Genomic DNA, 12,611 nt, shown 5'->3' on the forward strand with positions numbered 1-12,611 from the left:
GGTCACTTGCTTAAGTTTCTCTTCATATTTTGCTGACAAGTACCAGTGCTTTTTTTTGTGATAAAATTTTTTTTAATTGTTATTATTAGTGTGATGAACACGAACCTGAGGCCTTTCTCGAACTCTGAGGAGTAGCCTACCACTAGGATAGAAGTTCCTTGGTAAGTACCAGCTTGTCTTGTCTCCGACAAATCACTCAGCTCATATGGCCATCAATTGTTTGCCAATTATCATGCCTGGGAAGATTTCAGTTTTTTCCCCCTTCCTTCCTTCCTTCCCCCCCCCCCCCCCCCTCTCTCTGTCTTCAGTTGGTATTAGGCCTAATGCCGTAATGCATTATGATTTTGCAGCTGTAAGTGACCATGGAGTTCATTCAGAGAACTTCCTTTTATTTTCTACTTTTCCATTATTTTCTTGGAGCTGTTGTGCAACTGCCTTTTTGTTATCGTTGGGTGCAGATTGTTTTCCTCAATGCATAATAAAAAATCATTGAAATGCTCTGAAGGGCACCTAAAGATTCATGGTTATTTGTCAATTTTGTTTATGCTTTTGGATTTTAAAGCTAGTGAAGTTCCCTTGCTTTATATATTGTTGATACTGGTATTGTAACTGTTGCAGACTAATAATTCCCTATTTTCTCTTTCTGATTGCAATGGCTGAAGTTTCTTTTTCTTGGCAGCCATCTTAGAGTTTCAAAGTCACCTCGTTATTCCGAATCATCTAGCATTGATTATTTTGCAACTGATTTGGCGTGTTAGACATAATGTTTAGCTAGATAGGTGAAGAATGCATTCCTGTTTAGCTAGATAATGTGATTTCCTGTAGTGTCATCAATGCTATCTTGAAATAAATAACCCAGAAAGTCAATATCATTTTTATTTTCTTTTGAAATGGCGATAAGATTTCTCATTTTTCCAGGTTTTTTACAGTGAGTGGCAAATGATTACTTGGGCAGATTCTTTCATTTTGACTGTACAATAATGCTCCCAAAAATGAAACAAGATGCCTTTTATAAGGTTTTGGTCTCTGTACTTGCTGCTGCAGTAGGTTCTGTTTAACTAGAAATAAAAGATTTTGTTGGTCCCACTATGGAAGTAGTGTTAGATTCAACCCAACCAAAAACCAGAAGACAAAAAAAAAACCCTTAATAGTGGTTGAACATACCCCATTGTGTACAACAGTACAGCTTTACTGTTGCAGAGTTACAGTCAGTACTCACATGGGTGGTGCATAATGCATTACAGAACCTCTGTTGTTTTTTCTTTTGTATTTGTATACAGAACAAAATGTATTTGACTATTTGTATAGTTGTTATGGCATGGTCATTGAGGCTCTCTCTCTCTTAATTTAGGAACAATAAGAGAGAAAAATTAAGCACATTATGTATTGCTAGAAAATAACAAAATCATTACTATCAAAATTGATCATCTCCCATGAAATCTGGACAAGGGCTTTTTTTATTTTTAAAACAATTTTAAATGCAAGCGAGTAAATATTATTTTTGGTCACTGTTCTGTAGGTCTGTGTTACAACTAGTCACTTAACGTTTCAAACATTGTAAATTGGTCACTAACCTTATTAAGTAGTTCTACGATTAGATTTTGAATTATTTCGAACAGTCAAAGTGCTGACATGGTATATTGACAAAAACGGAAACCGTCTAAAAAATAACATGGCAAACATCTAGCTTATGTGTCTATGTTACCCGCAGTTGTTGTTGACGTGTATTAGGGCAAAAATTGAATGGCGCTCGAAGGAAGAGGGAAAAACCTGAAACATTAAATTGACAATTATATAAGTAGAAGTTGTAACCCTAAATTGAATTTATATTCTTGTGCCGTTGAAGAGGTTTGAAGACTGAACCCTAGGGATTTTATTCCTGATTCGCATAGCAGAGATCCCATAATTGCTTGCTCAGGTACTAAGATAAATAAAAATAATGGGCTCTAAATTAAAATAATTTATGAAGCCCAAATCAAATTAAATTAGTTAAATGGATAAAATCTAAGATAAATTCAAATCAAATCATATTCAAATAAAATAAAAATAAAATCAAAGAGATAATCTTTGATTAAGTGATTTCTCTACAATACCCTGAATGTCAAGGGTTAAGGTCAAGGGTACATCATGTAAATTTCACTTCTCCCTTTGCCTATAAATACCAAGCTCATTTGAAAGGAAAAGGGAAAAAAAAAAGAAGGGAAAAGGGAGAGAGATAAATTATCTAAAGACTCTCAAATTTCATTCAAGTTCGTCTCAAGTCCAGGTCAAGTCCCGAAAGTGAAAAGTTCAAGTTCTCTAAATCCGGAATTCTTAAAATTCCTTTAAGTCTCAAGTCTCAAGTCCAAGTCAAGTCTCGGAACTGAAAAGTCTAAGTTCTTCAAGTCCCAAATTCAAGTCTAGCAATTAAACCCAACTGGGGTATATTACAAATTCGTAGAATTTGTTGAAGTGTTCAACTAAAAATCAGAGGATTCCGTATTCGGGTGGAATACGTCAAGAGAAGAGATTAGACTCACTTTAATTTACATATTTGTAATTTGTACCAGGTTTTAAGTGTATTTAATTTACATTGAGAAATTTGTTGTGTACAAATTTCTGGCACGCTCGGTTCCGTGATTGGTCTTAGGGAATCCAATCGGTTTATGAATGCAGCAATTTGTTTGTCCTTCTCTTCTAAGGACTTTGTCAATTGATCAATGGTGACATTCATTTGTTTCACCTGATCTTCGGAACTTGTTGCCTCGATCATCATAACCGGTACAAGAATCTCTAATTCCGATGTTGGGATGTAATCATCCCACTTCCATGATGTGGATTCCTCATATGAGGGGTTGGAATATACATATTCTGTTCCTTTTGACTTGGGAGATTTGGATTCGGATTCGGATTCAGGCTTCGAAGGAGAGGTGTAATCACCCCACTCCCGTGATGCCAACTTCACGGAATGAGATTTGGACTCGGATTCATCACCCGAGGAACTGGAATATACATATTCCGCCTCTTTTGTTTCAGCTTTGATTTGAAGGAATTTGGACTTGGATTTAGATTTACTCACATGGGACTTCTTTTGACCCTTTTTTGAGAATTTCTTAAGAGGAGAAATCAATTGTGATTCTCTGGCTTTAACTCGCATACGAGTTGTGTGAGAGACATCATCAGTGACATCAATCTCCTTCGAAGGAATCATAGATTCCATAGTTTTGACTTAGACTGAATTTAATAAATTCAACTGAAAGAGGAGAGGAGAAGAGCGTCCCACCGAGCATGTCAGAAATTTGTACACAACAAATTTTTCAATGTAAATTAAATACACTTAAAACCTTGTACAAATTACAAATATGTAAATTAAAGTGGATTTGATCTCTTCTCTTGACGTATTCCACCCGAATATGGAATCCTCTGATTTTAGTTGAACACTTCAAACAAATTCTACGAATTTGTAATAAACCCCAGTTGGATTTAATTGCTGGACTTGAATTTGAGACTTAAAGAACTTAGACTTTTCAGTTTTGAGACTTGACTTGGACTTGAGACTTGAAGGAATTCTAAGAATTCCGGATTTAGAGAACTTGAACTTTTCACTTCTGGGACTTGACTTGGACTTGAGACGCGAAAGAATTATACGAATTCTAGATTTAGAGAACTTGAACTTGAAGGAAATTTGAGAGAGTCTTTAGATAGTTTATCTCTCTCACTTGTCCCTCTTTTTTCCCCCCCTTTTCCTTCCAAATGAGATTGGTATGTATAGGCAAAGGGAGAAGTGGAATTTACTTGATGTACCCTTGGCCTTAACCCTTGACATTAAGGGTATTGTAGATAATTCACTTAATCAAAGATTATCTCTTTGATTTTATTTTTATTTTATTTGAATTTGATTTGATTTGAATTTATCTTAGATTTTATCTGTTTAACTAATTTAATTTGATTTGGGTTTCATAAATTATTTTAATTTATAACCCATTTAAAGCCCAATATTTTTATTTAATTGGGCTGCAATTTTTATGTCTACAATTGGAAGTAAATATTATGCTAGTAAATAGGTAAGTTGAGTATCTTGGTCCATAATTAGGGGAGCTTTAATGTTGCCAACTCCAGAGTATCTTTGCTTGCTTCTCCTTCTGACATGCATGGCTGATTCACCAACGGAACCACCTTCGAGCACGTTAGCTTGCATGGCTACTGCGTGTTCGCGTTTCTCCTTCATCTTCAACTTACGTGCTCTATTGTATGCATTCTTTAATAATCTTCCCTGATCCTCATCAGAAATTCCTAACTTGTTCCCCATACATCAAAGAAATGAATGTCTGGGTCACACTTTGGAGATTGCCTAAGCGGGCATTTTCAATGAATGGTAGGGGGCTGGCTTGTAAGGCATGTGGAGAAAGGCTAATTGTTGGAGATGGACCATGTGTAGGCAAAGGGGTGGTTGAGGTTTATTCTTGGAGTTGGATACCGAGCGATAGTTTTTGAGTCCAGGGCTATGTTTTCCCTTTTAATTTATTTGTTTCTATGCTTCTTGTCTGAGTCTCTTCTTTATCTTTTGTCTTTGACAATTTTATGTGGAACAGTTTGCTGGAATAGCTCCCATTTTATATGTTAAAAAAGGTCGTTATTGTAGGAGCGGATAATAGATGTGACGTTAGCCACTATTGTCAGATGTGACATCAGGGTTACTGTTTGTAGTCACGTGATTGGGGTGTTCACGGATGGAACTCCGAGGGTTCTATATGGGCCTCAACATGGGCCTAGGTGCCAGCTAGGCCTGCGAAGTGGGAGTCGAATTCGGGCTTGTTACTAAGTGGCCTAATGGGGCCATACGATTTTTGATAACTACAATTATACAGCCAAATCAAACTTTAAAGGGCTCCTTTGCTTTTAAATTTTATATCCTAATTTCTTTTTTTGTGCACACAAATAGAACTCATTAGCGAGATGAAAAATTCCCTTTTCATTTGTTGAGTTCTTCTTTTTTTAAAAAAAATAATTATGCAAACAGACCTTGAAGGGTTTGGTTCCACTTTACCCTAATTCCAATCGACCGGGTATATTGTGTTCGAACGGGTGTTGGTGTTAATAAGAAATCAAGAGGCATTTTTAGATATATTACTCAATTGCGGGAAAACTAGTCAAAGCCTTATTCCCTAACTCTATTATGATAGATACCCGCGACTCGGAGCTAACTTCAAACTTCATTATGTTCACTAAAAATATCCAATAAGAACTTTTGGGAGTGGCCTTGTTAGTTACCCAAAAATTTACTCACATTAATGTTGTTAGTTAAATGCATGTTATCCATCTACATATTATCGCAAGTTTACTCAATACATATTCAAAAAGTAGTAGTTGGTTTCAACAAGTAGTCACTTTCATAATAATTTAGTTGGTGAATTTTTTTTTGGATCAAATCGTAAACATTTGGAGGTCAAAGCAACATTGAATTTTATTAGGGACAATAAAATATATTAAAAAATGCGTTTTGCAGATGGGATGGGGAATGAAAAAAATCCAGAAAAAAAAAATCAAAACAAAATCATAGGTTTCTACAAAAGTTGATCATCGTCCATTAAATCTGGGTTGTCTTTTTTAAAGATTATAAACCCAAGTCGACAAGTCCTGCCCACATCTACTTCGATCACCGTGTATCTTCATTCGGGTTGATCCGGATAAAGCACAAATCAAGCCCTCAAAATCCAAGTAGGCGCCCACTTTGCGACTCAAACGACCTTCTATGGCTTCGACATGGACCCTAATCCAAACTCTTCCCTTCACTCTCGAGGCTTTCTTCCTCTCTCCTCTCCTTTCTCGACCACAAGCTTCAGACCACCAGGATGTCGCTCAAGCTCCGACGGAACCTGGTTTCTCAATTGCAGACTAAGTGCGGCGACTTGGAGCAGACCACAATTAGTAAATAATAATTATGCCAGTCTACATTCTTGCTTCTTTCTCTGGTCGCATTGGTGTTCTTTTCGGCAATTTCAATGCCGGATTGAATGATCTAGGTTCATTAACTGGCGGCTGACGCTTCGGGTTCTCTGTCAGGTTTGATTCAACTTCCTGTATATATACATGCTTATGTGTTACTGTAGTCGTTCTCTCTTTGGAATGTGTAGTACAAGTAATATTGGGGATTTTGCGTCTCTTGTTGTTTAGGTTATAGGGTTTATTGATTCATTTATTTACTTGAGATAAATGGGAGGAAGGAGCGGCAGTTATTGGGGCAAATGCTTCCGACACCGGCTAAGGTGGTGGCGAGGGTGGAGATACTTGGAGCCTATACTGGTACGTTTTCGGTTACTGTAGAAAAATGAGTTGATGATAGCTACTATATTAAAATATCTATGCTATTGCTTTCTTTATCTAAAACTTTCTAGTAATAGATAGGATGAAAATTGTTCATTCATGTGTCAATTCCACAATATTCTTGGGAGATAGTTATTAAAAATGGTGACTGAAGTGTGTTTGTTAATAAGCCTGTTCAGTGGCATAAAGGCTGACCTTTACCTTGCCTTTTTCCCCTCTTATACTTATGTTTTAGATAGATGCATGTAAAATTAAGGAATGCTAGGAAAGGTGTAGTGCTCATTGTTTCCAAATCTATGATTGATAGGATCAAGAGTACCTAGCACATAATTATGTAGGAAGGCATTAATTTTGTTTTTTTAAATTTGTTCTTTTTAGGAGTTAAAGAATCCTTTGTTGAAGGATTCCCTTTTAGTTGGTGTTTTTTTAAGTCATTACGTTTGTCTAGGTTAGTCAGGTGTAAGAATCCGATGTTTCCTTAAACCAATTGTTGTAAACCGCTATCCAAAGGCTTGCTTGCCTTAGAAAAAAAGAAGAGAGTTTTTTTATGACACAAAGATGCAATAGGAGAAATTCTTTACATGTTCAGTGAGCTCGTTGAGAGGCTGAGAAGGGAAGGAGAGTTTATTCGTCCCTTCGTGAGAGATTTATGGTGATATTGTTCAATTCAAAAGTTCAAAAATTCTGTTCTAGTTTCAGACCTAGGAATTGAGGATTTTAGCCCTAGGGTTTCTTGATTGGGGCCAAATTGGGGGTTAGGGTTTCTAGTTTTGCCCAATTCTAGTTACATTCTACATATGTAGTTTAGAAATTACATCAATTGAGACGTAACTAAAAGAGAAACCTTCTCCACAACCGATTCCTTGACTCTTAAAAGAACAAATCAAAAAGAAAAACAAAATTAATGGCTTCCTACATCAGTTCGAGAAACCCTAGGGCTAAAATCCTAAGTTTGAAATTGGAACAAAATTCTTGAACTGAATTTCTCAGTAGGATCGGATAAATTCACCTTCCCCTCTCAGCCTCTCACTGAGCGTGTATCAGTCTTTTATTAAAGGTGTAAGTATTGCATTTTTTTTAAGGCAAGCAAGCCTCTAGATACAGATTTTCAACAATTGGTTTAAGGAAACATTAGGATTCCTAAACCTGACTAACCTAGACAAACATAATGACTTAAAAAGGAGATCTAACGAAATGGAAACCTTCTCCAAAAGGATTCTTCGACTCTTAAAAAGAACAAATTAAAAAAGAAAACAAAATTAATGGCTTCTGCATCATGTAATAATCTGAAAATGTAATTATAAAGGTCGTACTTTAAGGTGGTATTTTATTATATTGTACACCTGTACGGTATGGTTTTCAGATATAGAAATTAATCGAGCAAATGTAATTCATGAAGGATGCCTTATTCAATACTCTGAGTGCATGTAGATAGGGTGTCAATACACCTGTGTTCATGTAGGAAACTTTATTCTCCCTGTCATATCGCCCTTATTCTTGCTCTAGGCTAGTTTGTAATTTTCTTGGGGTGTCTCATCATTCGGAATAGGGGTGGGAGACTTTTTTTCAAAATGATAGCTGATGTGGATTAACACTTCATTAAGGAAGATATTTGTAGGCTACACATGGTATGTTTGCTTCTCCTTTTTGGGTTCTCTTTCTTTTTTATTATGAACTTATACACTGATATGCGAGTCTAAGAACATTTTAAGAGTGGAATATATTTTACATTACAATATTACTTGGAATGGACTAATCCCATGTTGAAACAAATTTTCTTTTCTATTACCTTCTATAATTATGTTATTGATTGCAAGAAAAAGAGATAATTGCTGTATAAAATATCTCAAGTTGACTACTCATTGTCGTTAAAATTGCTCCAAGAAAATAAGACCACCTTAGATGTTTTTGTAAAAATAATGTTGAATTTCTAAATAGATAAGATATATTAGTTTATTCTTATGTACTCTTTTTAAAAATTATATAACTAAATAACTGTATATTGAAACTGGTAAAAAAATCCATTAAAGATGTTTTCATAAGTTTTCTTTCTCATCATTGCTTGCCAGTTCATTACATTGCTATTGAGTGATTTATCTAAACAGCACCATTAAGTCCCGACTCTTTTGCACTTTAAGATTGTTATCTGAATTAATTTTTTCAAAATCAAATAGATGGATGAACTCTTTTTTCTTATTATTTTCCCCCCCGAATGATGAAGTCTCATCTTTTTTAATGCCATTAGAAGATCTAACTATATTTAATGATAATTTATATATATAAATCTAACAACTATACTTATTTTACATAGGGTTTAGTATGTAACTACGCTATATCAAACGCAGCATTAAAAGTATTCTCTCAACAAAAAAAAATCTGAGATGAAATGTACCAAACCTTTTCATCCAACTTTTGATTCTGTCAAAGCATGAGAATTAGTAGTACGTATATAGTTGCTTGTCTTTCCACTTTAATATTACAATTCAGGCTGAGTATCATAATTATCTATACGTCTAAAGGTATGCATCAAATAACTTGAATGTGTTTGATCATGATGTAACTAGCAGAAGTAGATGTCTCATGATTTCATTAATACCTGTGATACTTTCCAATTTTACTTTTTTTTAAAATTATTTGTGTTAGAACCACCAAAATTTGAAATATTTAATCAAATAGGTAGAAATGTGATGATGTACTTGTCTGTACTGGTAGCAATGGGATGAATAAATGGGGCTTGTAATGAATTCAATCAATGCCGCTTTTGAAGAAAATTGGATTCATCATGTAACAGATATGTGAATTAGATGGTTTTTGAAAATTCTCTCCTCTCCTAGGATCCGTTGCTTGAATAAATATTTTTTATGTCATTTCTATGCTCATATACAAAGTATATACTATAATACTTTCTGTGTTTTAGGATTCAACGTTTGACTATGTGAGATTTGACTGTAATTTCCATATTTGCAAATGGAGCAGGGTTTTTTGGGTTGGGTTGGTAATTTGAAGTTGATTTGTCTGATAACAGGTATGCATTGAGCTTGTGTGATGTACTACTCTTCAGGTAGACTCCATTGCTTTGAAAAATTTGGCGTTCCTAATTGTCTTTTTGACATATTCGATAAACCATGAAAATACTAAATGAATACGCAAATGATTTCTCAAAACAAAAAACTGAGGTACAACAACAAAGATTTGTTATTTCTTAGTTAAAGCAAGCTTCTTCCAAATGACAATGAAATTTCCTTTTAAAAATGTTCCCAATTCAATCTCGTTAATTTATTTTCCTTTTCAATGAAATAAAAAAGAAATTAAATTCATTAATCAAAAGAGGAAAGAGAAGAAAAGGAAAGAGGATTAAATAAGAAAGAGAAAATAGAAGGCAGTTGCTTGAATTAGATGGCTAAAGCCAGAAGAAGTTAAATTTTGAGTTGGATTAAGATTAAAACACATGAAAAACCTGCTGTTAGGGGTTTTCATTTCAACCTGAGGCTGGAATCCCAAATGTGGACTTCAGCCAACCCCCGTGTTCCATCACTGTTGTCTTTACCATAGTAGGTTCCACCTTGCTGCCTTTTTGTTATAAAATATATTCTTGTCTAAGAATGTTTTGATTCGGCGAGAATCAAAGGAGTAGATTTTGCAAGAGCTTGTGCTGATTTGTGAGTTCTCTTTAATGCCTCTCTTTGTTGCACTCTCCTTTTCTTATTGTTGTTGCTGTATCTTCTCACTTTTTCCCCTTTTGGGATTACTCATCACGTCATTTATTATATGTTTGGTGTGGATTGCTGAATTTGATTCTCGCGATAGCTTGCAGATCTTTGTTTTGATGCTTTCTTTGTAACAAAAACTTTTGTAACAATTTAGATTCTTCTGGCTAATTGTTGTGCCTTTTTTAGACTGGTTTTGGCTAGCAGTCAGTGGAATTGCATTTTTGTTTTCCTCTCTTTTCCATCAATCTGTTACTAAGAGTACAGAGATCTGATTGTGTGTGTTCTCATTACTCATTGTGTTGCAATTTTCGCTGTCTTGTTCATTTTTAAGGCACCCGATTCTTGATTTTTATTTCATTGTTTTGATTACATGATCATTATTTTAATGCATGGACATTTGCTCGTAGATAACATCTTTGATCTGTTATTAAACAATTGATCTGATTATTTGTTGTTCCGTTTGTATGTGCTTGTTGCCCTTATCCTGCAAATCTAATTTAACTGAAATGTTCAAAGATTTTTATCGTCTTTCCTACCTGCTTCAATCTAAATGATATATCTGCTTAATTAGGTTATATGCATGATGTCTTGCCCTTCTTGGATATATGAAATTTTGAAAGATCACTTGTTTAGTTGAATTCCTATGGTTTTTTTTTTTTTTTTTGTCTTGAGTGATATGATTCGCCTTTAATGATAGGATTCTTTTTTTCTTATTCACATTACATTATGAATCTAGGATAGAGGAAGAAAGGAAAATCTCGCTGCTTCAATGTACAGCAATGCAATTATATCTGTGCTGAATTAGGATAATGCATGATGTGAAATTGCTATTCATGGATTTATAAAAAATTTCCAAGAGAGACTTGTTTGAGTGACGATATGATGCTTCTTTAGTGATTGAATTCTTTCTTTATTTTTTTTTCACATTTCATTATGATGAGGAAGCAACACAAATTTTTGTGCTTAAATATACAGCCATTTCATAATTGGCGGGTCCATCTTACTTTATCTCCTGGGAACTACCAAGCTTCTGTAATCGCTAGAGCATGTGGAATCATAATACTTTATGTGGGGTTGAGCTCTCCAGGAACAAGGAGCCATCTGAAGGAGAAGACCTCACTTCATGGAAGGTGTCGAAACCATTGGAACTCCATGAGAGTGACGAACCAGTGAAAGTTCTGCATAATCATTCCATGTTGAACAGTGAAAATACAGATAATCATCATCATGTTGGCAGTCAGTCAAACTTGAGCGTGCTCTTTTATCAACTCGGTCGAGATAGCTCCATTGAATGCCTCCTCCACTGCTCGAGATTTGATTATGGGGTTATTGCCTCATTAAATCAGGGTTTCCGGTCCCTCATTCGAAGTGGTGAGCTATACAGGGTGAGGAGGAAAATGGGAATTGTTGAGCACTGTATTTACTTCTCTTGCATCCTTCTAAAATGGGAGGCATTTGATCCAATTCGTTGCCGATGGATGAATTTACCCACAATTACTTCCGCTGACGTATGTTTCATGTGTACCAGCAAACAGTTGTTGGCAGTTGGTACGGAACTTCTTGTTTTTGGAAAGGAAATAAATTCCCCCGTTATTTTCAAATATAGCATTTTGACGAACACGTGGTCCTCTGGGATGAATATGAGGACTCCAAGATTCTCGTTTGCTTCGGCCAGTCTTGGTGAAATTGCTATTCTTGCTGGCGGTTGTGATCTATGTGGCAATATTTTGAGCTCTGTGGAACTTTATAATTCTGAAAGTGGCTCGTGGTTGAATCTTCCCAGCATGAATAAATCGAGGAAGTTTTGTACTGGAGTATTTATGGATGGCAACTTCTATGTGATTGGTGGGATCGGGGAAGGAAATTCCAAAAGGCTTACATGTGGTGAGGTTTATGATCCAAAGACGAGGACGTGGCATGTGATACCCGATATGTTCCCTAGACGAAGGGCTTGGTCCAATGAAACCCAAGCTGGAGCTGATGCGCCTCCTTTGATTGCTGTTGTGAAGAACGAGCTCTTTGCAGCTGATCATACTCGAATGGAGGTCCAGAAGTATGTCAAAGAAAAGAATGTATGGGTCACGCTTGGAAGATTGCCCGAACAAGCACTTTCAGTGAATGGTTGGGGGCTTGCTTTTAAGGGATGTGGAGATCGTCTGATTCTTATAGCTGGAACTAGTTCTTTAAATGGAGGGATCGTTGAAATTAACTCTTGGATTCCAGGTGACGGTCCTCCTCGGTGGAACCTACTTGGTAGCAAACCCTTTGGCAGTTTTGTGTATAACTGTGCCGTCATGGAATGCTGACGTGTCCAGTACTCCAGTTTCGGGAACAATGCAGGAGCCACAAGTTGTCTGTAGTATATGATAATCTGGGTATTAGTTGGTAACCTCTGCCTTCTTTTTGGGTTAAATTCAGTTACTAACTTAAATCTTTAGACAGTTTTAGAACCAAGTCCAGGGCTTTATTTTCCATTTAATATATTTTCGTTTCTATGCTTCCCCAAGCCCCATCCTTCCCATTGCCCTAAGAAGAATTTTTTGTTGTGTAAGATGCTCTGATATGTTTGGTCTATGAGATCTTTAAAAGCTTCCATCA

At 35.7% G+C, this 12,611-nt stretch overlaps 1 protein-coding gene across 3 annotated transcripts; it reads left to right on the forward strand.

Moving 5' to 3' along the window:
- The first annotated feature begins 5,505 nt into the window (after positions 1-5,505).
- Positions 5,506-12,611, forward strand: LOC119986581 (F-box/kelch-repeat protein SKIP11-like). Of its 3 annotated transcripts, none has more exons than XM_038831203.1 (4): positions 5,506-6,042; positions 6,154-6,282; positions 9,280-9,328; positions 10,989-12,611. In XM_038831203.1, the coding sequence occupies exon 4, from the start codon at positions 11,060-11,062 to the stop codon at positions 12,317-12,319; it is 1,260 nt and encodes a 419-aa protein (XP_038687131.1). In that variant the 5' UTR covers positions 5,506-6,042; positions 6,154-6,282; positions 9,280-9,328; positions 10,989-11,059; the 3' UTR covers positions 12,320-12,611. The 3 variants fall into 3 exon arrangements, with proteins under 3 accessions (XP_038687131.1, XP_038687130.1, XP_038687132.1); XM_038831202.1 differs by lacking the exon at positions 9,280-9,328 and adding an exon at positions 9,329-9,364; XM_038831204.1 differs by lacking the exons at positions 5,506-6,042; positions 6,154-6,282; positions 9,280-9,328 and adding exons at positions 7,553-7,931; positions 9,329-9,364.

Source organism: Tripterygium wilfordii, chromosome 20 (assembly GCF_013401445.1).
Source record: "Tripterygium wilfordii isolate XIE 37 chromosome 20, ASM1340144v1, whole genome shotgun sequence".
NCBI classification, from domain to species: domain Eukaryota; kingdom Viridiplantae; phylum Streptophyta; class Magnoliopsida; order Celastrales; family Celastraceae; genus Tripterygium; species Tripterygium wilfordii.

Excerpts from the sequence above, each read along its gene's own strand:
- LOC119986581 (XM_038831203.1), top strand. The coding sequence starts at position 11,060 with ATGTGGAATCATAATACTTTATGTGGGGTTGAGCTCTCCAGGAACAAG.